Raw genomic sequence first — 27,897 nt, 5'->3', positions numbered from 1 at the left:
TTAGGTTGTATCTAATCTTTCCGTATTCATCAATGGATCGTTTAAGTTTTAATGAATTAGCTGATATGCATCTTATGTATGGTCTTGCTCAAAGTAATGCTGCCGAGGCAAGAAGATTATACATCCAGTCTTTTCCAAATCGAGATGTACCGGGAATAGCGTCTTTTTGAAATGTACACTGTTAAATTCATAGAGTTAAATTAAACTCAATTTTGAGTAATTTTTAACTATTCCATAGGTCGCCACTGCTCCTACTCAATATGTAGTTAATTTAACTAAAACAATGTTAATTTGACTAAACCAATGGAGTTAAAATAATCCTATTTTGTTTCAAACTAATAAATTTTGACGCACATGATAGTTAAAAATAACAAAATAAATCTAACTCATGGTATTGGTTTAAATTTCATCCTCTAACCTTTAACAGTGTAGACAGAAACTTGAGAGAATTTGGTAATTGTAATTAAAAAAAAATTGAAAATAAAAATTTACGATATTTGAACATAAAAGTGGCTATAACTCGGAAACGGCTTATTTCCGGACCTATGTTTGTATGAACTTTTTTGCTTGTTTTTGGGTCCCGAATCACCTCCCGAAGTGGAGTAGGCGATTTTTCGGACACCCTGTATATGTGATATTTCATTTCTTGTCTCGTACATGATGATTATACACAACGCATTTAAATAAAACTATTATTGTAGCTTTACTTTTGCGTAAGATACAAATCGCTTATAGATATGTCCATTTCGTTATATAAAATATGACATGTTAACGTAAAAGTTTACTGTTTATTAATAAAAAATAAAATTAACTGACCTTTTGGCAATAAAAAGGAAAATCAAATAAAAATTGCGCAACCGATCATTAATATGAAATGTCAAAGGAACAACCGGTTCCAATTATATTAAGTATAACGTATAAATAAAAAAAAATATAAATATTTAAGGGAAACAGCGGTAAAATGTCACGATTAATTGCGACGTTATTTTTTAAAATTTTTAAATTAGATTTTTGCAAGCCTTCGTTTCTCTCTGTCTTCAAACTCTTTTGTGTGTTTTCCTTTCGTAGGTTTCGGCAATTAATTTGCGCCATCCCAGACGCCATCCAATCTCGTTTTACGGCAATATTTACCAGCGAAAAACAATGAACAAGCCGGTTAATTAAAAATGAAGGCGTGCAGACCCACCGGATCGTCGGAATTCGTTGTCGTCGAATACGAGGCGCAGTCCTCGCAGACCTTATGTTGACACTCGCAACAAGTTCGCGAGACTTCCTCGGGGCCGAACGACTTCCGGCATACCCTGCAGTCGTCCCCGCTGCTTGTCTTGACCGTTTCTGACTTTCTGAAACATCGAGCCCAATAAATTTTATTAAGCGCAGGCCCTCATTCGTCACAACGATCTTTCCTCCATTAACAAAATTATTGTCAAACATCCGTTATTGGGTTGTTGAGCATTGAGATTATTAGACGGGGTATCAAAGATAATTAACTACATTCTGTTGTATATGGTAAAGCATACTTTTTTAACAACGGAGAATGATAATGGTTATTTTTATGATAATATAAAACTACATAAAAATATGTAATATTTTATTCGATCGGGAAAAAGTATATTCTTTACTTATATCTCAGTAACTTACTTTTATATAATATGAAAAGAAAGATTATTTATCATTGAGTTACTATAATGAACAGATTTGTTATTGAATATAAAGATAATTGAGAATTCTTACATAATAGTTACAATATACTTCAAAAGTGCATCGTGACAACGAAATTAATAATAATCTTGGCTTACAACACACACGCATGTTACGTATTTCTACTTTTCTATAAAAAATCTTGCGTATCTTTTACGACCGTAAAAATAGTTTTATGTCAAAAAACAATTTATTAGAAAACGACTAGTCATTGAATCCGATACAACATCCGACGTTCGTCCGTAGAACAGCGCGCTCGTTATTTGAACAAGCGCAAGTTACTTAGCTGATCAACGAGGAATCAATCCACGGTCCTTAATGGACGTGTCGTATTAAATATCGCTCGGCTGGGTGCACGAGCAAACTGAGTCGGGCAAACGATAGAAGTAAGGGTGGGTCGCGGCCCGTTTAAACTGACAGTGAACTTCATGGGTCATCTTCCGCTCGGATAATGTCCGCCGCAGTGCGTCCATTTGCACGCGTGCGTCTCCGGCGAATAAATCTTTACTCGCACGAGATAGTGTAGCGCGCGGATTAACAGCAATGGGCTTTTACCCGCTGAAACGTTTTCAAATAAACTGCAATTGGCGAAATAACGAATTAAGTTTTATCGCGCGAACATTGGAACTATTCAATTGACGTTTATTAGAGAATATTATCGTTATTGGTACAATGAAGGGCATGGAATAGTTATATTAATGAGGTATTATAATCATATATAATCTGATATTACAAATGTGAAAAAGCTCGAAAAGGAAGACAATATATGAATTGTGAAAGCAAAGAGAAATAATTTTGAGTAACCTTGAAGTAAATTAAAAATTAAATAAGAATGTTTTTTTAATGAATTAAAAAAAAACATACTTTTTATAAGCCATACAAAATTTTAGAAATAAAAACTAAATATTGTATTTTTAAGAGCTAGAATTTGCGTTCTTTTATCATATGTTTTATTAACATTTACTACATTTAAACGTTGGTCTCTTACGCATTTTGACATTTTACACATTACATACATTTTTTAAATATTTTCTTTTTTCGAATTATCGGACGAAGTTTTTAACGTAAGATTAATATTGCACCGTTGCAAATTACTTTCATCAGGGATTAATTGCTTTCAAAGTATCACTTTGAATGGAAATAGAGTGCAGTTTAGCAGGATACCCTTTGGGGGAAAAACTTTCATGTGAAAAAGCGCAATACTGAGGTTTTATTGTTACAGCATACAAAAACTATTTCATGCATTTTTTTAGTGTCGTTATTCCAGTGTCGCAAAATTGTATTCACAATTAAGTTAACATTATTTTAACAGTTTGTGTTAATATTATAAAGATATATTTTACTGCAATATGATTAAATTCGGTTACGAGATACTCAAATTATGATATTTAATGAGAAAACCGCGCGCGCGTGCGCACGCGAAGTTAAATAAACTAAAATTAACGATTTTACACATATTATCTATACGTATATTATTTAATAAAATAATACTGTATTTTAAATAATCTTCATCCTCTGTCCATTTATTCTCGAAAGGGCTGATGGTAGAGATTTATAGAGAATTAATGGTGATTTTCCAGTTTACTCTGTCCTGAACTAATCGTGTCGTGTAACTATGTATTTAAAAGGTCTTTAGCTCACAATTAATCAGTCCAACGAGTTGGCGACCTACCTCTTAGCCTCTTGGTATTCTATCCTGCCTTCAATCATTAATTTTTCGATTGTTCCTATTCTGCTAGAAATATGACCAAGGTACTGAAGGTATAAACGGTGGATCATTCTTAGCAAACGGGTATTGACGTTCAATTCTTTCAGTAACGTCTTACTCGTCCAATGTTCTATTCATGATATTCGGAGGACACGTCGATACATTTCAAAAGTCTCGATACGCGATCTGTCTGGCTTTTTGAGTGTTCATGTTTCCAATGCAATGTGTAGGTGGCTATATGGGGAACATGAGTGCTTGTACCGATCTGATTTTCGTATGTTTAGTTATCGCGTCCTTCGAAATTTTGGTAAGTTAGTCTTAGTGGTTGCCGAGCTTGCGATGTTTATTCTTCGCCGTATTTCACTCCCTCCGTTGTTAGGAGAGAGCCAAGATATACAAACTTATCAACCACTTCAAAACTTGCTACATTTTGTAAATGGAGAAAGTTATTTTCATGATCATGACTTCGGTCTTATGAATGTTTAATTGCAACCCATATTCCGCGTTTGACCTGGTCAACATCCTCATGATATATTCCATTTCTTCGATGATTTACAGCAATTATTATTAGTGTAATTTTAGATTATTGGTAATTAATTATTGTAATGATAATATTCGAAATATCATGAGATACATACAATATGGTAATATCATTTCTGATGTGAAGTACTCGATAAATTGATCAACTTGAAATTAAACAAAAACGAAGAAATCTTATATTTATACAGTTGCAATGAATCAAATGATACATATAAAATAATGTTATTTATTGTAATATTAATAATTATAAATCATGACAATTGTAATGTTTTATTATAAATGATAATAACATAAGATATATAACAATATAACAACTTTTTCTAATAAGAATAGAATCAGAACTTACGGTTTTAAAAATTCAATGGTGGTGGAATCCTCTTTGGGTTGAGTGTCCTCCACCGGGGTGACCTTGGCCGACTTCGTCGCTGAAAAGAGAAAGGAATCTCTTTTATAGTATTATATCTCTCACGAAGAGATTGTGACAGTCCTATCCGTGGACTCTCTTACAAGCTATATTCTCCGGGATCCCTGGCCGCAATTGGCGAATCGATTGCCACAAACCCTTTTCCGTCCTTCTGTCGCCTCTACGAGGGTCTTTAAAGTTCCATTTGGATCCTTAAGAATATCTCCGGGATTCGTTAAGTATTCAATCCCACCTTCCTTTTAGCAAGGAAGGACGCCGTCGCGATTTTATCTTGCACGATTTGCCGAGAGGCTTCCTAATCGAACGGCAGCGTTATCACAAATCTTCATCGGAAAACGGCCGTGCGATTTCGAGGTTCGGCCGTTATCGACAGAAATGAGTTTCCGATGTATTCCGCCGAAAGAAAAGGAAGAAAAAGAGAAAGGTGGGAGGAAACTTCAATTGCCTTTTGAAACTACGGCTGGCTGTGTACGGAACGATAGGAATCAAATAGAATTGCGCCTAATTTCATTCACAGAGGAAGTAAATACCGTTTTCAAATTACTGTAATAACATTCACACAGTTCGTTTGCATCATTTCCGTGCTATTCATCGTCGATCTCTTTGGGTTAGTGAGAGAGAAATATTAGCTGAAAAACTATTGTTACAAGAAGTATTTCTTAGCGTCAATGACATCATATTATGTTATCAGGCAATACTTTTGCAGCTTCTCAATTAACTCAAATACTTTCGCGTAGTAATCAAATAATCCATGGTTCTTCTTCCGCCGCGAGCAACGTTGCGGCATAAATTAACAGAATGAAAAAGATTACTGTACCGTGAATCAAGAAAAAGAAATGAATTTTCTCGCGGGCGTGCGCTCTTTTCTTGCACCGTTGTGGAATCTCTCTTTATTTGAGGAACTTTTTTTTAAGGATTTTAGAACTTCAATTAGAGACAAATTAGAGAAAACTTTTTATTTTTTTGAAAATTTACTTCATTCTATAAGTCAATAAAATTTATTATATAACGATATTTATAACAATTTAATTATTTTCATATAAAAATTGTATTTTGTGTATTTGTTCTTTCACATTTAATTTGTATATAATATGCAAGAATGGAGAATAAATTTTCGTGATAAAATACACTAATTATAAGAAATTTATAAAAAGACTCGATAAAATAATCTCTATATTAATTTGAATCTTTATAATCCTATTGAAACATCTTTTCTATTTACAGGAAGACTGTGTGAAATTCAGAGGCTGCGAAAGAAGTATTCTTTAAGCGCTGGACATCTCGACAGTGGGATACAGAGGTAAAAAACGGAACGCATCGCTTTGTAATTAACGCAATTACTCACTGAAGTGATGTGCGACAGTACAACTTTTTGCGAGATAAATTTCCGCGTAATTTCGTAGAGACGTGAAACGGAGAGGAGAGATTGTGCTCCTGCGGCGACGCAAAATCCGGAAAAATCGGAATCGTGCGCGAGCGCATGTGGTCAGATTGGATTGCCCCGTAGATCCAATTAAACTTTTAGAAAAACCGACTAGATGCCCGTGATCTACCGCATATCACCTTTCTCGTCGCGGAAATTAACCGTCAGATCGAATCTTACACGTGAGTTATGACTCGGTCTGGAAAATACGTCATACGTAGAACGTTATTCCGCCATTAAATAGTTAACACGCCGTTCATTCTCGCTCGTAAGTGATGCAAATTGCTTTTCTCCGTCTGACTTATTACAATATTATATACTAAATTTTATTATATTTATTAAAACGATTATTTGTTTTATTAATTGCAGCATTACAGTGTTGCGAAAACAATTCTAATCTGAAAACATAACAATGCGACTTGGTGCAATTATTGATGAACGTACGAGATATGGAACATTTTATTTACAGTACTTCAAAGATTGTATTATATTATAGATTTTCTAGACAAATTTGAGATTAACTTTTTTTAAATTGTACGGAAAAATATATATATAATTAAATAATTTAGCAATTAAATTTTGAATAAGGTAGACATTTAAGCAGCGTCTTCTCTAGATTAACTAAAACAAAATTTTGTTACATTTATACTCGTATAAATACTTAATTTGCATAATATAATTAATATTTAATGTTTAATATAACTGGAACATTTAAATAATTAATATTTAATATTTAATTTTATATATTAAACACTTCCATTATTAAATTAAGCTGGAAATCTTTATTAAACAAAACTCTCTGCCTTATAAGTATGTTTTTAATTTATATAGATACATTAATAACATGCTATAATAAATGTTATAGTTAAAAAAACAATGAAACCTTACACGCTGCCATAATTAAATGTTTCAATATCTTCTTCCATAATAATTAATAGCAGATAGTAATTTCATTCGATAACGCATACGCGTTTGTAGAAGAATCAAATTACGGATGTTATTGAATAAGCCAGCATTTTGATTGTTGCAAAAACGTGTGCAAACGTGGCGACTCGGTTTTATTAATGAAATTAACTGTTTTCTCTCCCGTTGGCACCTCGCCACGGTGTTTTTGTAGAGACACGGTCGGGAATTACGTTTGCGTTTCTGTTGACGTTAACAAAGCGGATTACCGATATAGTCGACGAGTGCAATAAAAGAAATTCTCCCTAAACGACGTGTGAGAAATGTCAGGATTTTCCTTCTTGTAGCAATTACTTTGTTATCGTTGGGATTCCCTGAGTCACGTAAGAGCTCCTGGCTACCCGTGCTTTGACGCAAGATAAATCGTTATCTATAGCTAAATGTCCGAAAAATCATTAGGAGAACATCCCGACATCCCTGAAGGATAGAAGTGTGACCGTCACAACTTTCGTTTTTATCTCACGCTAAATCCAAGATTTATAGGATGTAATCAAAGAAACTTCAATTAAACTTGACATTAATTATAATTATTAAATTAAATTTATTAAGCAAATGTAAAAAGCTTTCATAAATGTTTATAAAATGTTTATATTAATAAAATAATAGATCTGACATAGTACTTATTTTAAACAGATTTGCCGTTTATTAAAAATATCTTTCTTGAAATATCCGTTTACTATTTGCATGGTATAATATAAAATAGCTTACGTTATAGAAACGTTATTCGTTTTAATGCTTCAGAATTCTGAAAGACAGGGTTATACATACATGAAGACAATGCTTCCTAAGTTTCGCAAAACCGTGTTTAATTGAGGACGAAAGTGCTCTCTCTATATACTTGCTCCGTATTTATAACGTTTTGATGATTATATGTCTCGCCGAGCTTGCTGTTCATGACGTGTTCTTTCAAGGCTCCCAAATAACCATAGAAAAGACAAGAAGGTTTCCATCCTTTTGACGAAAAGCTCAACAGCATCTCCTCGAGTTTCTAGCAGAGGCAACTAGAACTTCCTCTCGGCTTCGAGTTTTCGGAAGTGCGATGGTCTGCTATAAACACGAGATTTAACTTTCTGAGAGTTGTGTAACAAGAGGTCGACCACGACCAACTTGCATTATCGTTCGATTTATCATCCTGAATAGAAGAAGAGAAGACAATCGAAATAATTTTTAAATCTTGGTAATTTAAAATAGAAAGCAACGAAAATTGACAAATACGCTAAAAAAATTCTATGGAAAAATATTTAACACGGTATTTCATGATATTGAATAATTTTTAGAAGCTGATTGGCAGAGTAAAGTGAAATTTTTTTTAAGGGTTTTTTTCATTTATTGTGTAGTGAAGTCTTTTTTTCATTTATAAGCTTTTTGATGTATAAATCGTTACTTCTACCTATGTTATTGGAAATTATTAACCTGCTATCTCGTAGAAATATCTTCCTATAATAACAGCACTTGATAAATCGCTGCATATATGGATCCTCCCCAATAAATCGTTATCGCTTTAATATAACGATAGCTAAACTTTTTGTAAATGATAACGGTGTAATATCGGATCAGCAATTCTTGACACTTTTCAACTAATAAAAATCAGATACTTCATAGATATAAATGTAGCAAACGCACCAATGTATGCTTTTTTTTAACACATTCTACAAAATCAACATATCTCACAATATTTATTTTTCGTGACTAGAGGCATGCTTCCAATATTTTTTCGAACGCGGAACTTTTGAATAAAAAAATGTTGAAACAAAACATTGTATTGAAATAATAGCAATGTAAAACTTCAAGAAAATGGTAGAGGGAAAGAGAGAGATTTGTCAAATATGCATTTCACGATATCACATGCTTAAGATCTCTTTGATTTTGTAATATTATATTACCGTTTGCGCTTAATATATTTATGGCAAATTTTATCGATGCGGTCACGATATATACGCGAAAAAATTTGTCTCTATTAATGTGAATTCAATCCAATTTCGCGCGCTCGTACGAAGAGCAATATGTTTAGATGCAAAGGGGGAAATGTATTAATTTCAATGCTGTTTCAATCGACTACGTATTATTAATTCTGCCATTGCACGACGAATGTTTTTAACAGCATATATTTTCGAATGGCAATACGACCCGTCAGTGATATATCGATACTATCGCGACGGCTGCACACTAGAAAATATAACGACGCGTAGCTTGCAAATATTTGTCAGATGTGCAGCGGCTTGATTATTTCCGCGAATTTTCATCGTTCTCTAATAAGCCATATTCGCGTAATTGGATACGCGACATATTTTTGATATCACCACTTGCTCTGCTGCAGAAAGCCCAGGGTCCGGTCGATATCGTCGATTGACATTGCCCGATTCAACGCACGATAAACGGACACGTAATTAAAGCCTCCGATCCCTGATGTAACGCTTCCGTAATATTAGAGATAACATAATGGTGATGACCCATTTATAGCGTTTATGCAATTCAATGCAATTAATATTAATGTAGCAATTATTCGGGGCGCGTTGTTCTAAAATTATTCAAAAATGTGAATTCGTTAGAATATTTAATGCATTTATAATCATATCGCGTAGGTTACAGGTATAACAGATAAAACGTTATATAATTGGATGTTCTCCATTTTATAAAAAGTTATAGATCTACCCTTTCGGGCAGATAACATACACACATACACAGACGATATTCATCGCAAGAATTTATTAAACATTTCAAAAAATTTTTAATAAAGTTTAAATATGTTGCGATGAATTTTGTTTGATGTTCAATCGATGTTATATTCATAAAGAAAAACCATGTTGATGCGTTTTTTTAAATTTTTATTTTGTCGAAATACAAGAGTATATACGTTCGCGATAACACAGTCTATTCATTCGCTAGAATTTTAATCTAGAATTCGGTCTTTAACCGACTTTTACTCAACAGTATATTCTGATAGATCATGGCATACTTTCTTTGTAAACTTTTTGAATTTTTGCAATATCTTCAAAATTGAAGAAAATATAGTACACGAAAATGTGCGTGACGTCATAATGTTGTTGCGAAATCTTTTGAAGTTGCCGTCATCAAAGAAACTTTAGAAAGCTATAACTTTCTCAAATTTAGGTTTTTTTTTAAATTCAAAAAGTACTAAAAATCGGCTTAGATTCTCTACATTAATTATGGATACCGCTTAATAAAAAAATTTTACTTGAGAACCCAATTACCGCCAAACTGAGACTGTGCGATGCTTCTTTTCAATAACCGAATACAAAGAATATAAATAAAGTATACATAGTAAAAAAAAAGACACTGTGACACTGGAATTAAGTTGATGTAATCATTTAATTTGATATATAGACGTGAACAGTTTGATTAAATTAAATATGTAAATTATGAATAAATACTACAATAATAATCTTTGCTGTTGTTTTATAACATATTTAAATAAAGATATTCTAATAAAATTATTGGAAGAAGCAAATAATATATAATCTGTTTATTTCGAAAAGTTTGATAGTTTTTTTTTGTTGGAAATGTACACAATACATTTTTATGGCAAATATTATGGAATTAAAACAAAAGCTGAACAAATGTTGTGACTGGCGATACGAAAATTAATATAGTGTAATAGAGAAGAGAGAAAGAATGTATGTATAGATATTGGAATATAGTATATTAATATCAAATATATTAAATATGATTGTAAACGGTGTTTATAGTTTTTAGTATTTTATTCTATTCAAGGCTCTCATTCTCATCAATTGTATTATCAGTTATCGATAATTTCCCGATAGACAATCGCAAGATCGTGTAACTATTGATTCAACAATCTCTCACAGGCAACGGACATTTTTATACGACAACCGTTTTACTATAAATGCATTGTTAAACGACTTGTATTTCACGTACACAATAGTACTGCTTAACCAAACGAGGAAGAGAAATTATCGAATTGTAATGGGGCGTGTTATACTGCCTGACGTGCTATTGGTAGGGTTATTGCTGGTAATTGATCTCTAGGTTAACAATCACATTGTTAATCATCACTGTAATTAATGGAGCAGCGGATCGGTAGTGAGTTGGCTGGTTGAATGGAATACCATGGAATTAGCAGTCACGGAGTGTATCTTGATGAGACTGACATGCGTCAAGGTGGTAATAAATTTTGACAATAATTCTCACGTTCTGCGTAGAAGGATCACGAAATATCATTATATAAGTATTCGCGCCTGGATAGAAGAGACGTAAATATCTAATACATTGATAACGTTATAAAATTAATGGCATTTTAATAATAATTGAATTAATTATTAATTAATGAATAAAATAACATTTAATAAATAAAATACATTTTATTATTAATCGAAAACATAACCTAATCAACGATAAAATAATATTATTTCTATCTTAGCATGATCAAAACCCGAGAAGAATAAAAGATAATTTTGTAACATATAATATTAATTAAATGTGATATTATTGTGTAATGTGGAAATGTTCACTTACGTAATGAAGGCACAAACTGATCAGTTTACAACGCAAATCGTAATATGACATTGTACAGCGTTGTTACAACGTTGAAATTAGATTTCACGGTATATGGTATAATGATCATGCTATAGCGATTCGAAAGCTGTAAGAGGAGAGGTACTGGTGAGCAAACTGGTATGGGTATAAATACGAGATTGGAATCGGTCGTATTCTCGTGCGTTACCGCGCGTTGAATTATATCGCGATGGTGCCTGACTTGAACATTAAAGGTGGCCCATTCAAAACGCCTCCTCTCCTCATCGTCTTTCAAACGCGCGAACAAAGGCATCACATTCTCGCCGGATATGTAATGCGAATAACGCGAAATCCGACTTTCAATAGAAACGAGGCTCGGGGATTTCAAATCACTCGTGCCTTTTACTCTTGCATTTTTCGCCATCGCGATGTCTTCGATAGCTTCAAAATTTCTTCTTCGCTTATTAGTGATAATTCATACCTCTCCCCTCCCTCTTACTCTTCTTTATTTATTCAAAATGAATTTTCCATTCAAAAAATTATTTACGAAATATTCACTGAAAAAAAGGCTTGGTTATAATAATCCAGGCTTGGTTAATGTGACCAAGCTACCTGGTGAAATAGCTTCAACTAAACGTATAGGTGAATGTGACGAAATAATTTGGTTAATGTTAACAAATAATTGTAATAAAACCTGATATATTTGGTAATTATTGGCAAAGATTGGTAATTATTACCAAGTAATGATAAATGTAACCAAACAGTTTGGTAACTATAAACTGATAGTTTATTAATAATTATCAAACAGTTTAGAAAATATTATCAAACTACTCTGATAATTATAACAAAATGAGTTGCTAAATGTAAACAAATTTTTTGTTAATAGTTATTAAATTTTGTATATTATATATCCGAGCATTCGTACCTACATACTCGTTCATCACTCGCGAAAATGCATCGTAAAACTACAGTTTTCGCGAAAGTACATTGTAAAGTTCTAAGAAATTAGTGTATTAGAAAATCTTCTCTTAATTTGGGGACTTAAACATCTCATTGAGGTATTAAAAGGTTAACCTATAACACATCAATGAGATGTTTAAGTCAAATTAAGAGAGAATTTTCTAATTCACTCATTTTTTAGAACGTTACAATGTACTTTCGCGAAAACTGTAGAGTTTTACGATGCACTTTCGCGAGTGATAAACGAGTATGTACATACAGGCACGAATGCTTGGCTCGACGAACATGTATGAACTGGTTCAGGCTCATGAGACAAATGCAGCACGATCGGAACAATAAACTGACAGCTTTCGTAAAGAATAATCTGAATTAGCAATACTTACTAAATTTATAGTAATATTTATTAAATAACCAAATTGCTTACTAAATAATTGAGTAACTGTCAACAAACCAATCAGATAAGACTTTTTAAGACAATTTAGTACTAATTATCAAACTGTTTGTTATTTATCACTAAGCTATTTGATAATAAGTACTATATAATTTAGTTGGCTCAACTAAACGCAAAATTGGCTCTTTCAAAATGTTTATAATTATTACAAAATGTTTTGTTATTAATATCATATTCGGTAATAATAATCAAATATTTTAAAAAGAACTGTTACTAAGTGTATCTCACAAAATTACCAAGAATTTTTTTTTCAGTGTTGAATCATTATTTTCCTGGTAAGAGTAAGAGATGTTAGGAAATGCAGTATAATGATACTTTATGACGAGTATAAAATATGCATGCGGCTTGTTTCCTTACTTTCTTCTGAAGTGTGTCAGATTTTACGAAGAAATTGTCTTGAGTAAGATTATTAAGTCTGTAAAATTTAATAGGTATTTAAAGTGAAGTACCTATACTTATATACTTATATACTTATATACTATAATATTTATATAGTAGGTCGTATTGAAGTATGATAATAATACTGTAAAAAATTTTGACATTTTAGCAATCAGTTTGAGTGTTCTACATAATCATTTTGATGGTGCGACAAAATTATTTTCAGATCTGTAATATCTAGCTAAATTTTTAGATACTGTTCTTTCCGTTTAGAACTAAAAACCATGAAACTAAATCATCAATGGTTTCAATCACATCCTACACGAGGAGGCGATATAGTATAAATTTATACTCGAATTATTTCGAAGTAACCCTGAGAAGAGGGATAGATATCTTCATTTTTCCGTTTCATCGCGAATGGCAAATACGTATAGAATTTCTAAAGAAACATTTGAAAGAGGTCTACCGAGATGGAAGGATCAGAAAGTAAATCTTCAAAGATCGAACATCGTGCCATGCTCGAAGGGCAATGAAGAAATGCGCTGCCAGGAAGGATTAAAGAAACGAAAGGCAGCGGGTGGTGGGGGAGGAGATGGATAGAGAGGGAGAGCAGGATGAAAATCGATATAGATAGCGGGTGTGATTTGAATTTTACATATAACGTATACACAAGCTTGCGATCAGTAGGGCGGAATCGAAGCCGCACGAGAAGCAGATACTACATCGCGTTGACTCTGTGAAGCCCCCCGAGGGGTTGATTCGGGTTTACAAGTCATTGCCAATCCTAAGCGGCTCCGCGAAAGATCTTTCGAGGAGGGGAAAGTTTCAAAATCAGAGATTTGCAACAGCTATTCTTAATCGGTTAATAAAACATTTTTCCGTGAGACAATACGTACGATGATAGTACTGACTTTAAGATGTAATTAGAACAGTGATTTTATTGCGTATTAATTAACGACAAAACATTTTCTAATTATTTCTGCTATCGCAACGAGCAAATAATACCTAATGTGATATATTTCTTTTCAAAAATATATAAACGTATGATACACATATAATTAGAATTCATTAATTATATATATATACATAATATATATGATAGAATTAATTTTTAATGAGTTTAAAAAATGGTATATTACAACGATAACTATAAATTTGTTATCTCATATACATCCAAATTTAGTTGAATTTATTTTATGCTAACCACAAAGCAAAGCGCGAACGTATAATGCTTCGTAATCTCCCAACAGACAATTTCAAAATCCGAAATTGATAGTCGCACCATGAAAAGCAGAAAGAAAAGTACGCGCATCGCCGATGGACTCGTGGGAGTTGCGGGCATATTGTATGGAGCCAGGTACTCCTAGGTGTAAATAATAGTTACTATTCCATTGCTCCCCTTCCGTTACGTTCGCCCCGAGGGCATCCGCATCCCTCTCGTATCGTTACCCGGCTGTTTGTACGTGTTCCACCCTTTCCGAACACATGTTCGTATTTTTCATAGAGACATTCAGTCCCCGGCTTGTCGAGTACGCCGCTTTTGTCGAACTTTCGACTCTGTTCAAAAGTTTCCGACTTCGCTCGAGCTCTTCCGTTTATGTCAACTTCACGACTCCATCATCCGACGCCTCGCGTTATCCGGTCACCCTTGCAAATAGCTCAAATTTCTGGCGAGGAAGCGGAATGAAACAGGATGTCGACGGCCATTTTTTTTAGAGACTCCTTTCTCTGATAATATGTCCCTGATATTTTTCAACACCTCGAAATTGCCTTACGTTTTTCCTGTTTATTTGTTTGATAGAATTGATGTCAAGAGACAGTTTTATAAATATTTCTGTTAATTTAATTTTGATTATTTATTGAAATTATCAGCTTATTACATTTTATTTATAATTCAATGTTATTTATCTAATAATTCTAATATACATAGGTATATATGTATGTGTGTATATATATATATATATATATATATATATATATATATATATATATATAAATGTAGAATTATGCCTTACAGATATATAGAATTATTACTATATCATAAAAGAGATTCCGTTGTCAGTTCATACAGTCACTTCATTCATTTCGTAGATTTATTGTTTTGTAAATCCATATGACGCATTCCGAACGTATTTCACGGTAATCAATCATTATAAATACCACTTGCGGTTCGGTCTTCTCGTAAGAAGACAAAGTAGGATATCACTCGTCTACATTATCCGTTAATCAGCACGATTATCTGAGAGATAAAGCCGCCATATCCGCCGGGTTAACTAGCGTGTTTTACAGAAGTTTTACTGAGAGGTATCCGTTTCTCCTCTTTAGGGTTGGATCGAAGAGGTTCAGTGGGTGCAGTAGCGAGCTCTGCAGAAGGTTATAGGCGAAATTCCCAGGAAACTCTCAAACTACGAATCTCCGCCAATAGACGAGGCGCAGTCGAATCGTCGTGCGGAGGTCGGAAACGCAGGGGACGAAGCGGATTAATTACAACTGCCCGTTTCGCCGGTGGAACGACGAAAACGGTTAACTCACTTCCCTTTACGTCTGATCGTTTGTGATTGCGATTAAAGGCTTAAACATCATTACTTAACGATCGAGCGAACAAAACGTGTATTAAACCCGAGGAAATAGAAGATCGATCTTCGCAAAGCCGGTCTTGTCAAAAGACTTATCGTATTCCTTCCTCCTCGCAATTGTCACGTATTGTCGTAAGAATTATTATCTTTTTTCAGAATGTGAGAATTTAGTCCCTGATGTTGGAAGTTTTAGCAATTAAGGTATAACTCATAATTTCGATGAATTATTCTACGACATAAAATACTTTACTGCAAAATAATTTTATTTTTTTAATTAGTCCAACAAATCTACTTGCAAATAAGCTTACGTGTAAGTATTAATATCTATCTCTTTTATATGGATGCATCGAGCAAATGTTGGTGTAATATTTTATATGTATATGATTTCTGTCTAAAATATCACAGAATATTAGATGATAATAAATCAGGTAGCTTCATTTAAGGGAACAGATATAAAGACAAATTTATTATTATGCAGCATTAAAATAGACTTTAATGCGAAAGTAGTAATACGAGATGAAAAGGGAAAAATTTGCGGTACGATTCACGTCACGGAACAGGTATATTAAGTTATTTAAGCCAAATTATCAGAACACAAAAAATTTTATATAGAATTAATTTGCTAATTATTTGCTATTTTTTGCTTTTACAAGTAATTTTTTGCTCCAGCTATTAAAAAGTTACGAAGGGCTGAATAGCTTCACCCTCCTCGGGGGTGGGGGCTGGATAAGCTATCCAGCCCTTTGTAAATTTTTAGTAGCTGGAGCAAAAAAATTACTTTTAAAAGCAAAAAATAGCAAATAATTAGCAAATTAATTCCATATAAAATTTTTCGTGTTCTAATAATTTGGGTTAGATAGCTTAATATACCTTCACGGAACGTGGAAAATAAGTCCCATCAGAGGGGAAAACTTTCTTTGCACCCCATCGAATTTCTGTCGTTTAAATCCTACCCCGTATAGTCGAGTTTAGTTCATTTACAATTAGAGAGTATTTTTACACAATGCTTCTTTCCCATTTATTTTTGTTAGTGTTTTTTCTGGGATTAAAATAAAATAAGCTCGACGAGATTTTTTTGGGATTTTCTACTATATTGCTCTCGAATCTCTCTCTCTCTCTCCCCCCCCCTCTCTCTCTCGATTAGTGGATTTTCTTTCGAATATATTGCTTTGTTTTGCACAGCAATGAAGATAAATTCGTATGCATTGCATTTGTACAGATTATACCGCCAGGTTTCTTTATTTCCCCTCAAAGGCAAAGTGATAATCCACGAAATCCGAAAAATTTGGATAAATCTGTAAAATTGTATTGCAGCAATTATGCGCAAATCAGTTTCACCTCTCGTCTCCGATCGACGATAGAATCGTTTGATAATCGAGCTCGCGAATGTTCTCCGATCGAATTTCTTTTGGCAAATCGACTATGAATGATGCATAGTGTGTGCGGTAGTTTCGTATATTCCTTTGAACTCGCAAAGTAACCTTTAAACTTTCGCCATTTCTGTGAAAATACGATTGTAAGTTGAGATTTTCTGGGTGTGTGTGTACATGTATGTGTGCGCGCGAGTATTCCAGTGTCCTATGTCGAGTAATGTAAAAAAATGTAAATGGAATTCGTATACCTTCCCTCTTAACGAAGAAAAGGCATTAAAAGTCTTACGCAAGCACGGGACTATTAATTATGTTTGGCGATTACAGCGATAAAATACAAGGTAGTGAAATGCGAAAAAAAAACGCACTTAAAATATTATTACATCTATTAAAAAGTCATCAACGAAACGCAAAGACGAAGTGGAGCAAAGTAATTTTACTCAGTCGTGAAGAGGACAAATAAGTAAGCTTATTAACAAAAACTGACCGACAAAAGCTCTCGATTGATCGACACACTTAACAACATCTTACATTGATAAATGGCCGCATAATGTTTCTTTGACTCGTTGGCGGCATATATAAATCAAATAGACAGTATTGTATCGAGACACGGTTGCGTACGGCCGCGCAGGTGTGTCGAGACTCGAAACAATTATTGCCGCTGCGGTGCATCCTGATGCGCCTGGCGCAGCGCATTCGTCCCTTTTAATATTTCTGCCGCAGCGGCGGAGTACGTGGTATACGGCGCTTTGCGTCGTGCAAAATGAGAAGAAAAGGAAAATGCGCGCTACCGATGAAAAGCATGGAAACGCCCTTGTCCGACTCTCTCTGTCCTCGACCCTCATTGGCCTCTCCCCGAGCTATACACACTTCTCTCCGCGTGCTTTCATCTTCCAACGCAGCGCCTCACCGTATAATTGGACAAACATGGGCTGATATTTATGCAAGTGTTATGTCCGACGTGAAACGCTGTGTGCACGTTACTCACGGTTATACGCACGAAATTCCGTGGATTGGAGTGCGCCGCGAGAGAGATTGTCGTGAAATAAAAATGCCCGCGGAAAACGAAATCACTCTCGAGTAGACGCTTCCACAGTCAGGTCAGGGAAAACTGCATGGATGAATTTGAAGGGACGTAACTTGAAATTGCGAAGAGAATAGGACGGAAAGAAATTGTACAATTTCGATCGTACGATATTCAAACGCGTTTTACGATTTGCGCTGACAATGAATTGGTCGTTGCTGTTAATGGGAAAGTGTGTAAAGTAAGCTAAAGTTTCTTTGAAATGCACTTCTGGAAGATACGGAATAAGATCCGGAAATGGAGTCGGTCTCTTAAAATAAGTAGTTTATAGTAATGTTTCAATGCGAATTGTTCTCTCGTGCATAATTTTGTTATTGATGTGAAGAAAGTTAACATTAAACGAATAAAAATGAAATTGAGAAAATTATAAACTATTATAATAATCGTGTGCGGTTTAATGCAAACATTAGAGTAAAGATAAACGAAGACCACACTTACCTTTTCCCGTCATGTTCCAGGTTAGAAATTTACTTAAGGTTCCACTTTCTTCTGTCTTTACTTCCTGTTGCTTCCCATCCGAAATTCCCATCTGTAACATAAACAATACTCAATTTAAATTTTAATACTCAATTTGAAACGTGATTGCTCGCACAGTAGAATAATAGTCAAAACATGTATTACCTCTCCATTGCGATTTTTATTAGTATAACAAACTGTTTTTTGTCAAGAATTTTTTATTATAATTTTGATTATAAATTAGTAATTATAAATAATAGTTTTATATCTATATTTAGCATTATTCAACTATAACATTTAAAGATTTGTCTTTAAAATTTGCGTAAAATTTTTTATCAATGATATCTCTATAATATATTATTTCTTAATTCGCAAAGAATTGAATAGGTTTTTTCTCATAAAATGTAAATTCAAAGAAAGTATAATTAATAAGTTAGAATTAAGCTTATCAAATATACCTGCCGATGTTACCGATAGTATGCTAACGAGACATGATATTTAAGCATGGAATGACCTAATTCGTAATCTGATCCTCGTTTACTTGGGTATCCTTGACCCGGTGAACGTAAACATTAATTAACATCTGACTCATAGATCTCTCATAGGTCGTGTGATATTTTCGAATTCTGTTTGATTACACAAGAAGAAATGTTAAGACGCTCAGAAAGTGGTCGTTAAAACCTTCTGCCATAAACAAAAACTTAGCAAGTAACTTACTAAAGTTGAGGCTACATATATGATATATTTTTGGTTTACGTATATATACGCGTTTTATCAGAATATTATTACAATACTTCACAAAAATTACCGCTGTGGGTTTGAACAACTTGCAAACCTCGGAGATATTAGTCAAGACACATATCGTGGTCTCCTCAAATCCCTCGACAGAATGATAAGAACTTTCAAAAGCCTATGTGTGCATTATTTTATGCAAAATGTGCGAATAAGTTAGTAACAGACTGAAACATTATTTTTATTTTATCATCTCCGACAATTTAGGTTTTGGAAATTCTAATAATTTTTTTTTTAGTATTAGGAGAGTATGTGAGATATTTTATTTGTAATTTATTTAATTATTTAATAAATTTCAATTATTTGCAATTTATTATAAAATCAAATAAGAATCGAAATCGTCCAATAAATATGATAACGCAGTAATTTAGGTACTTATATTAATTAATACATTATCGAATCATTAAAATGTTTTAAATATTCTTTTAAATATTTATAAGAGAGAGAAATTATGAAAAGATAATATTTACTGATTTCATTACTAGAAAGATATTATATAATAGCTCATATCCGCAATAACAACAACTATTTAATAATTCTCGTGGCATTATATATTGCGTTATCAAATAGAATAAATATAATAAATTAAATAAATTATACAACATAAAATACAATAAATCGACATAATTTCGGTGTATAATAATTAATTAAATTTTGTTTTATATCTCGCTATATAAAGAATCGAGAAAATCCGTACCGAAATAAAATATCGTAGACCAAACCTAAGGATACCGCATGAAAAACGGCAAAATTCAATTTTCTTTTCTGCTTCTTCAGAAAATGAGAAAAACGGCTATTTCTTCTGAAAGATTTCTGTTCCTCCGCGAACACCAAACGTTCTCTCCGAACTTCGAGCATGTCGTGGTGACCTTTGAAGTAGGACGATAGTAAATATCTTTACAGGTACAAGCGAGTCCATGCGAAAACCAATTTCGTAATCGAGATGTAAATTGCACCGCATCTGGCCGATTGCCCAGCTCTTTCTCTCTCTTCTTCCCTTCTCCCCCCCCCCTCTCTCTCTCTCTCTCTCTCTCTCTCTTTCTTCGTTCCCCATCGAACTTTGCTTTCTGTTTGTGACATGCACCTTCGGTGCCTCAAGCTCTTCTTATCCGAGGTACTCACCGCTCACTCGCTCGTTCTACTCTGCACGTGCAAACACACTTCCCTTATACCCCGGCTATATTATTTGGCACGTTGAGCGTGGCATAATGCGAGCTCCATTTCTGGAACGATTCCAGCGGTCGGAAACAGCCGGTGGGACACCGCCACCGATTTGATCCCGGTTGCTTCCTGATGAAATGCGGCAACGCGAATAGGTATACATACACATGAAGAATATTAAACACGTGGCAGACCACGACCGCTCCATTCTCATTTCTACATTTTCTACCGTGTGCGTGTCATTTTGCTGATCAGCGCAGCTCTTGCATGCGGAGCCTTTATGTCGTTATTAAGTTCGACGTTTGATTTGCAACGATTGATTGCAACGCGTATAATTTGCAATAACTACCATCGATCTCGTAGCAGCAAAATAACCGAGTCACACTGCTATAAATAAATTCTTTGTTTAAACTATGAATCGGAGTATTTCGATCTGCAGAAAACAGAGAGAAATTCTGAATATAGACGTATAATATGTTCGACATTTCGGATATTTTAATTAATCATAATTGCGGTTGCGAATAAATTTATTCTTAAAATATTTAAATTTGGAAAAGATTGCACTTCTGTATCACTTTCATCTTTGGATGCTGTATCGTGTGTGTCTACTCCAATCACGCATAAATACTATATCTTGCGAAAGTACAGGCAACAATGTGCGTTGCAATTGTTGCAATTATTGATATTGATATCACGAACACGATTCTATCTTGTCAAAAAGCGTGACTTATTACATTTTGCGTTATTGAAATCTTATTGCCACGGTTATTGTAAATTGCACAGTAAATTGTGAAGACGTATATCAAATCTGATTTTCTAACGCTCCGCGTTGTTAATTGCCTAATTTATAAGCGCACGTACGAGGAACGATATATTCTCGTGCTCCGAAATTTATGTATCAGAAATTCTCAACATTTACATTTCTCGCGATAGGAGTTGTCGAATAGCGACCGTGTTACCGATAGCACGATGTCGCATTTGCGAACGTTATGACGCGCATAACTGAAGTTCCGTCCGAGTTCGAGTGCCGTGCCGTTCCGCATGCAGTTCGGCGCAATCGTCTGCCAGCTGGATTTAATCGGCAACATGCCTTATCCTGCTACTATATATGGCGGTGCAAAAGAACGGAACACAGAGGGCTAGAAAACTCGCGCGGGCTCTCGTAAATTACAGCAGTTGTCCTTGCATGAGTATTATCACTCCTGTGATAAACAATCACATATATTTGAGCCATTTTAATCTAATGTTTCTGTAGGCATGGAACGTTTCTTTCTAGTACGATAAATCCTCTTTTTACTCGCATTTTCAGAAATATTTCTTTTTATCTTTGAGATTAATATGGCATAATTTTTACTGTACAATCAAAAAATTTTTTTGTATTGTTTGTGATGTTTATGATATATTTCCAACAACTCTAAATCCATATAATAATAAATAGATTAATAATTATTAATTAAAATATTGCATCCCATAAATAAGGCAGTATAAAAGGGATCTTGAATTATTTTTTAGCTCACACACAAAAGACTTTTATCGCCAGGAAATTTAAAATTTAAGATTAAGATGGCAAGAAGTTGTAAATAATAGTGGAAAATATATTTTGGATTAAAATTAAAGTGCCAACATTTTTTGTTTTATTTCAAAAGTATCTCGAAAAAACCGCATTACTTATGATTACTGGAATGATCTAATATCGCTGAGTGCAATGTGTAATTTAAGAATATTATTTCGTGTAGCTTCTAAGCGTCTAACATATACAGTTAAACGCAACAGTCGGCACTCTCATGGACGGTCACGATTCGCATCTGCACATATAGCACGTAATTTATGACATCGGGAGAAGTATAATCTCATGATAGATGAAAATGGCGACGTGTCCGCGTTTGTGTAGACACTCGCGGAAACTATCGCATTCGCGTCCGCTTTCTGACTTATTGGTCACTACGGCCATGATAAATAACCGTATTAAGTTGAGAGCGTGCGAAAGGAAAATCCGCAATGAGAGAGTAAATGGAAAAAAAAAGAACTGCGTCCCGCATCGAGAATTAAATTGTGTCGTAGCTAGCTAGCTCAAATTGGAGTTAATTAAATGTGTATTCACACGTGGAAAGTACGTTAACGCTGATGTTTATTAGAAATCAAAGAGCGAGTGCTTTACTGAAAGTATCTTTAGTCTTGTGAATTAACAAATCGCATACTAATTAGAAAATATCAATAGCCGATATAATTCCAAATTATGTCATATCGCAAGTGTAAAGTTTATCTGCAGTTAATTAGGAAGCTAGAGTCTTTATATTCATGATTTAATAATAAACATGATTACAAATATCTTTTATTGCACTTTTTGTTGAACTCTACGATATGTAAAGACGTTAGACTCAGCCAATATTTAGTTTAAGAAAATCTTCTTTTTATTATGTGACAATCTCTCTTTGATAGAAAATTTTAAAGATAATAGTTACATCATACTTGTTTTATACCAACTGAAAATTATGTAAACAGTTCGTCAATAAAATATGAAATTAACGTTAAATGCAGCTTTTTACGATTGTATTGACATCGGTGAACGTGGAACGCATATAGGATCGGAAAAAAACAATCGGAATAAATAAAAAAAAGAGATATAAACATGCCCCAAATAATATTTTCCACGCCAAAATAACACGACCTATCGAATGACGAATGATGTGGTTTCATTGAAAAATAGGATTTCGCGTATGGATTACGTTCAATGCGTATATAGCATTGAACAGCCGACGTTTTCTCCGATTTATCGGAAATCTTTTCTGTATGTATTCAAAGAGCACGGCTCTATAAAATTGTTTTCTCTATTCCGATAAGATAGATAGAAAGCTTAGCTCGTCGAGTGAATATTCCCCAGCGCATTTATATTTCACCAGATAATACACCAGAAAATAAACGGTCTTTAATTTCGGACCACCGAATGGCGGTATAACGTTTGTCTGCATAATTCCCCGCGGCATATTTTTTGCTGAAATGAGAGCGACCATGGGGCTTTTTAAAATTAGCAGTCATAAGTTTAAGAATGATATTACACACCTTAATTATGTTATGTCGAGGGTTCGGCACTAATGGGCGAAGTTTTTCGGATCGTAATAGCGAAAGTCGGCGTTCTTTCACTGGCACTACGCTTTTATCGCTATTTTTACGCGAGGCTACCATTAAATGCTCCCCGCCCAGCATAATAGTGCAATGTTTCCTAAGTTGAAGTTTCTTGGACGGGAATTTTTCTTGGAAGTGCAACTTTTTTACGGCGAACAGGATAACGGGGATAACTAATCATACCGTGAGCTAAAATGTCGATTTAAAATAGAATTAAGCTATTATATATAATAAGTAATATAGTATTTTATTACGCTTTTATATATTTAATCGAGTAATAATATAATCATTATTAATTCTACAATTTTAGAATTACAATGCTAGAAATAGATTAATAAAAAATGTTATATGTTAATATTTTTCTTGTATTCTTCATTTGCTCTGCTAATAACGCTTCTGAGGAACGCGAGGAAATCTTACGAGGTAAAATTTAGACTGCAGTTACATCGCAGTATTTTGCAAGACATTAATTCGACGAATTATTTACAGCGAAAAAATATTTTAAACCTTCCACGTCTTCTCTCACCGCACAGTCTTTATTTGTATTCGTGTGTAATATTAAACAACATCACAAAAATGCATGTTATACAAATTCGCATAGAAAGAAAATAGTTTAACTTATTAATAATACAAACAATAATATACCGTGAAAAGAGAATAATAAATATCGACAAATATTGCCGAAACAACTCGAAGATTATGTCGCTGGAAAATATATGCGCATGACAATTTATGCCAGAAAGCATGCTGAGCTATATTAACAAGCCGATAATTGTCCATTCATACAGAGGACTAATTCCATCGACACCTAACGATCAAACGACAAATTAATTAACAGCCGAATGAGTCGCAAGAACAAAGGTAGTAGCATGTAAACGTGTTAATGACGCGAGCAATTGCACGTCACCGGCGGGCTTTAAGCTACCTTCGACACCTGTCGACTTTATGGCGTCGCGTCGGGAGCCTCGTAAAGCTGCGACGTAATCGTTGCCGAGCATGTACTTTCCAGTAGCAAAACGCGATCTTCGGATTGAGTTATAATAATTTGAGCCTTTAAATGTCAGAACATGTTTGCCGCCGAACATCGAGTTGAAGCTACATCCCTACGGCGACGCGACGTGCCAAAGCGGAGCTATCGATTTTTGTACACTCATATAAAGAAATGGATGGGAGTAAAGGGTGCATATGCCGACTGTAACAGCTTTTCTCGTTTTTTTTTTGTCCAGATATGAAGTGCCTGCTTTGAGTCGTTTTTTTAAAGAAGAAGTTAGGTTCGCACGACCTACTTCGATGAGGAGCCGTTAATACCACGAGGCGCACGCTTGAATTGAAATACGTAGTCGCAAAAATGCAAATAATGGATTTTCCAGTTTTTATTGGATTGTTCTTGTCGCACGTGGCGCGAATTAATTCTGTCTGAACATTTTTCCCGCTCTCGTATAGTGTGACGATAATTCATTCATTGAAAAACGATCGACCGGTAATGAATTGATAAAATTTTACGTTCTCGCTGGTCATTATGTTGAATTGCGTGTTAAAACGCAACGTGACACTTCACCTTTCGCGCGACAGGTTCATTTCGACTCGTGTTTATAAAGAAACATGTAATACGGATAATTAAACCTTTGATAAATTAGGGAAAAGGTCACAGTTTTGTTTCTGTTTTTCCCCCTCTCGACAGAAACAGGAAGAAAAGCTGTAGGCTAAAGGAAAAATGTGCGACTGTTAATGAAATTGCGCGTCAATCTCGAGTGGTCGCACGATGGCGCATCAGAAAAAAACGAGTGTGTTAGAATTTGTCCGATAACGCGCGGTATGAAACGCACCGGATGTATTCGAGCAATAGTATACGCAGCGTTGTAAATGGTGTGTAAAAGATTTTTCCCGATAAATCTACACTCACAGGAAAATGCGTTCACTCTTCAGTGAGAGGGTATTATCCTGAAGAACAACTTTCTCGGTTGAACGATCTCTTACAAAAATTAGAAATGACGGCAATTAAAGATCACTATATTGATCTGATTTCAATTTCGAAATAAGGTTAACCCTATACTACATTATGTAATTTTTTTCAACGTAATTATTCGCGTGGGATGTATTTTACATCTCAACATTATATCTAAATTTTCTCTTTGATGATTTATAATTAAATAAAGGTTGATAATATTCTATATTATATCGCATCTCTAAAAGAATACTGTCACAACTCAAAAATTCACAATTTTCAGGAGAGAGAAAAAACAAATGTATTTCAATTCGTTTTTAATTGTGAGATAACTAACGCAATTACAATTATGATATTTTTTTATAATGAAACTTATACTGTTTCTTGAAGAGGTCTGTTGTGATTCACTTGTCAATTCACTTATAAGTATTATGACTCTTTATCCGGGAAACCGCAATGTAACCAGTTAAAAGAATAATGACACTTCTTCTACTCCGTGCAGCAGATTTCATATAGGTAGGTGTGACTCTATTCTAGCACGTAGGTAACATTTTAGACATACTTTTTATGGGGTTAACTCAAAATCGAAATTTTTTAAATTGTGACAGTGTATTCTTCTATAGGGATGCGATATCTTCTAGATAAAAATAAGTGCAAAACTTCTTCTTTAATTGTGAAACAATTTTTTTGCAGAATTTAATCGATAAAATATAATAGTATAAGAATATATAAAAATATATTTTACTTTGTCAGTTTATTACATTTCTATAAAACTACATAAATATGGTGTATTTACATCCTACGCGAGTAACATGTTAAGCGAGAATAAGTCACAGTTAAGGAAAAGGTCACAGTTTTCTTCCTGTCTCTCGACAGAGACAGAAAGAAAAGCTGATGTAGGCTATTTTTGTAAAATCCTCAAAATGCTTTACAATTCACGGCAGATTATCACATTTCCTATTACATTTATAATGAAAACACTCAATACAAATTTAATTGCATATGAAATAAGAATTAGGAAATCGTTGAATATATCCAATAAAAAAATTATATGCATCTAAAACAGTAATGACTCTTCAATATAATGTTAAATAAAAATGTTCTTTAAACATACATCTAAATTCACATTATGAATTATTTATTACAAGACTTAAAGCGAGTACGTGTATGTAAACGACAATAATGTACAACGAGAACAGTTCGCCGATATAGAAAATATGAAGTACTCGGGAACAGTGAGCGGCCGCCGCGCCGCAGGGAAATAACGAAAGAGAATAAGAAAGCGTCGTGCCAGCGACAACTGTATTACTACGGCATTTACTTACAATAATGTATAGCAATACATTTCCATCTGAAAACGCTGCATTAAAGCGCGATCATAACTGGGAAGCCGTTTGGTGCGTGGGTGTAGCCGGTGTAGCACGCGCTGCATTTTCCCATACAATTTCCACGACGAAAGGAAGGTGTAAAATCGCGCGAGATCCGACCTTTTGTCCTCGTTCTCAAGTTTCTAGAGTTTCTCGCTTTTGCAAAACGTTACGATCAGCCCACGGCGAAGGGGAAACGCGCGTCAGCGGAAAATTTTCGTCGGGACGCGGCTTGCGTCATGGGGATCGGTTCGCACTAACTCTCGTAACGTTTATGATTTTTCTCGAGAGGATGAGCCTATATTCTTTTCGCGTGGCGCTGAAAATGACAAGCTTGCGGACTCCAGTTGTTAGCACTGATACAGCTTTATGACGAAAGTTTGTTAATAAAAGTTTGCTTACGGTATTGCCCTCCGGGTGAAGGGACGTGAGGAAGGGGGAAGAGGGGCGGGGTGATGATTTAGTAGGACGACATAGATTTCATGCCTTCGCTATGCAGATGAGAGACGCGGGAAAAGTTGGAAATTCCGGTCCCATAAGAGAACGAGTATGAAGATGACTGGCAAAGCATCGCTTTTAACGAGATTACGCCTCATTTTGTCGCGCCGTGATATACGCTTAGCACTTTGAAGAAATTTTGAATGAAGTCGCGAAATTGCAAGCAATTGAAAAGAAGAGTACAAAAGAATGATAAAATAAAGTCGCATACGAAGAGCGATATTCTAAATAGAATTACGGGACATTCTATTTTAAGACGGAAGTCTCAATTCGATATCTTTTTATTTTTAATCGCGCTAGTTTTTTTATTCTCATACCGCGACCAATAAATAAATAATTCTTATAAATAAAAGGCGCCCCTCTAAATATGTATATAAGTTGCAAGCATAATACAAAATCAGGCATTTTATAAGATGCCTAGGCCTTTTACGGCATAACGAGAGTTTTAGAAAATAAATTAAAGTTTAGAAATGATTTTTGTAC

The 27,897-nt window shown here is 34.3% G+C and overlaps 1 protein-coding gene across 1 annotated transcript in view; it reads right to left on the bottom strand.

Annotated features, from left to right (window-relative positions):
• The window catches only part of LOC112457173 (regulating synaptic membrane exocytosis protein 2-like), a 166,659-nt gene that overhangs the window by 98,102 nt on the left and 40,660 nt on the right, over positions 1-27,897 (bottom strand). The window contains exons 3-5 of the mRNA XM_025020091.1: positions 18,511-18,601; positions 4,296-4,374; positions 1,187-1,343 (exon numbers count right to left, since the gene is read on the bottom strand). Of these exons, the coding sequence (XP_024875859.1) occupies positions 1,187-1,343; positions 4,296-4,374; positions 18,511-18,601 (327 nt within the window). The remainder of the gene's footprint in view (positions 1-1,186; positions 1,344-4,295; positions 4,375-18,510; positions 18,602-27,897) is intronic.

This window comes from Temnothorax curvispinosus, unplaced genomic scaffold, assembly GCF_003070985.1.
Source record: "Temnothorax curvispinosus isolate PA1 unplaced genomic scaffold, ASM307098v1 QBEX01007563.1, whole genome shotgun sequence".
NCBI classification, from domain to species: Eukaryota; Metazoa; Arthropoda; class Insecta; order Hymenoptera; family Formicidae; genus Temnothorax; species Temnothorax curvispinosus.
This window is presented reverse-complemented; position numbering and strand designations above follow the sequence as displayed.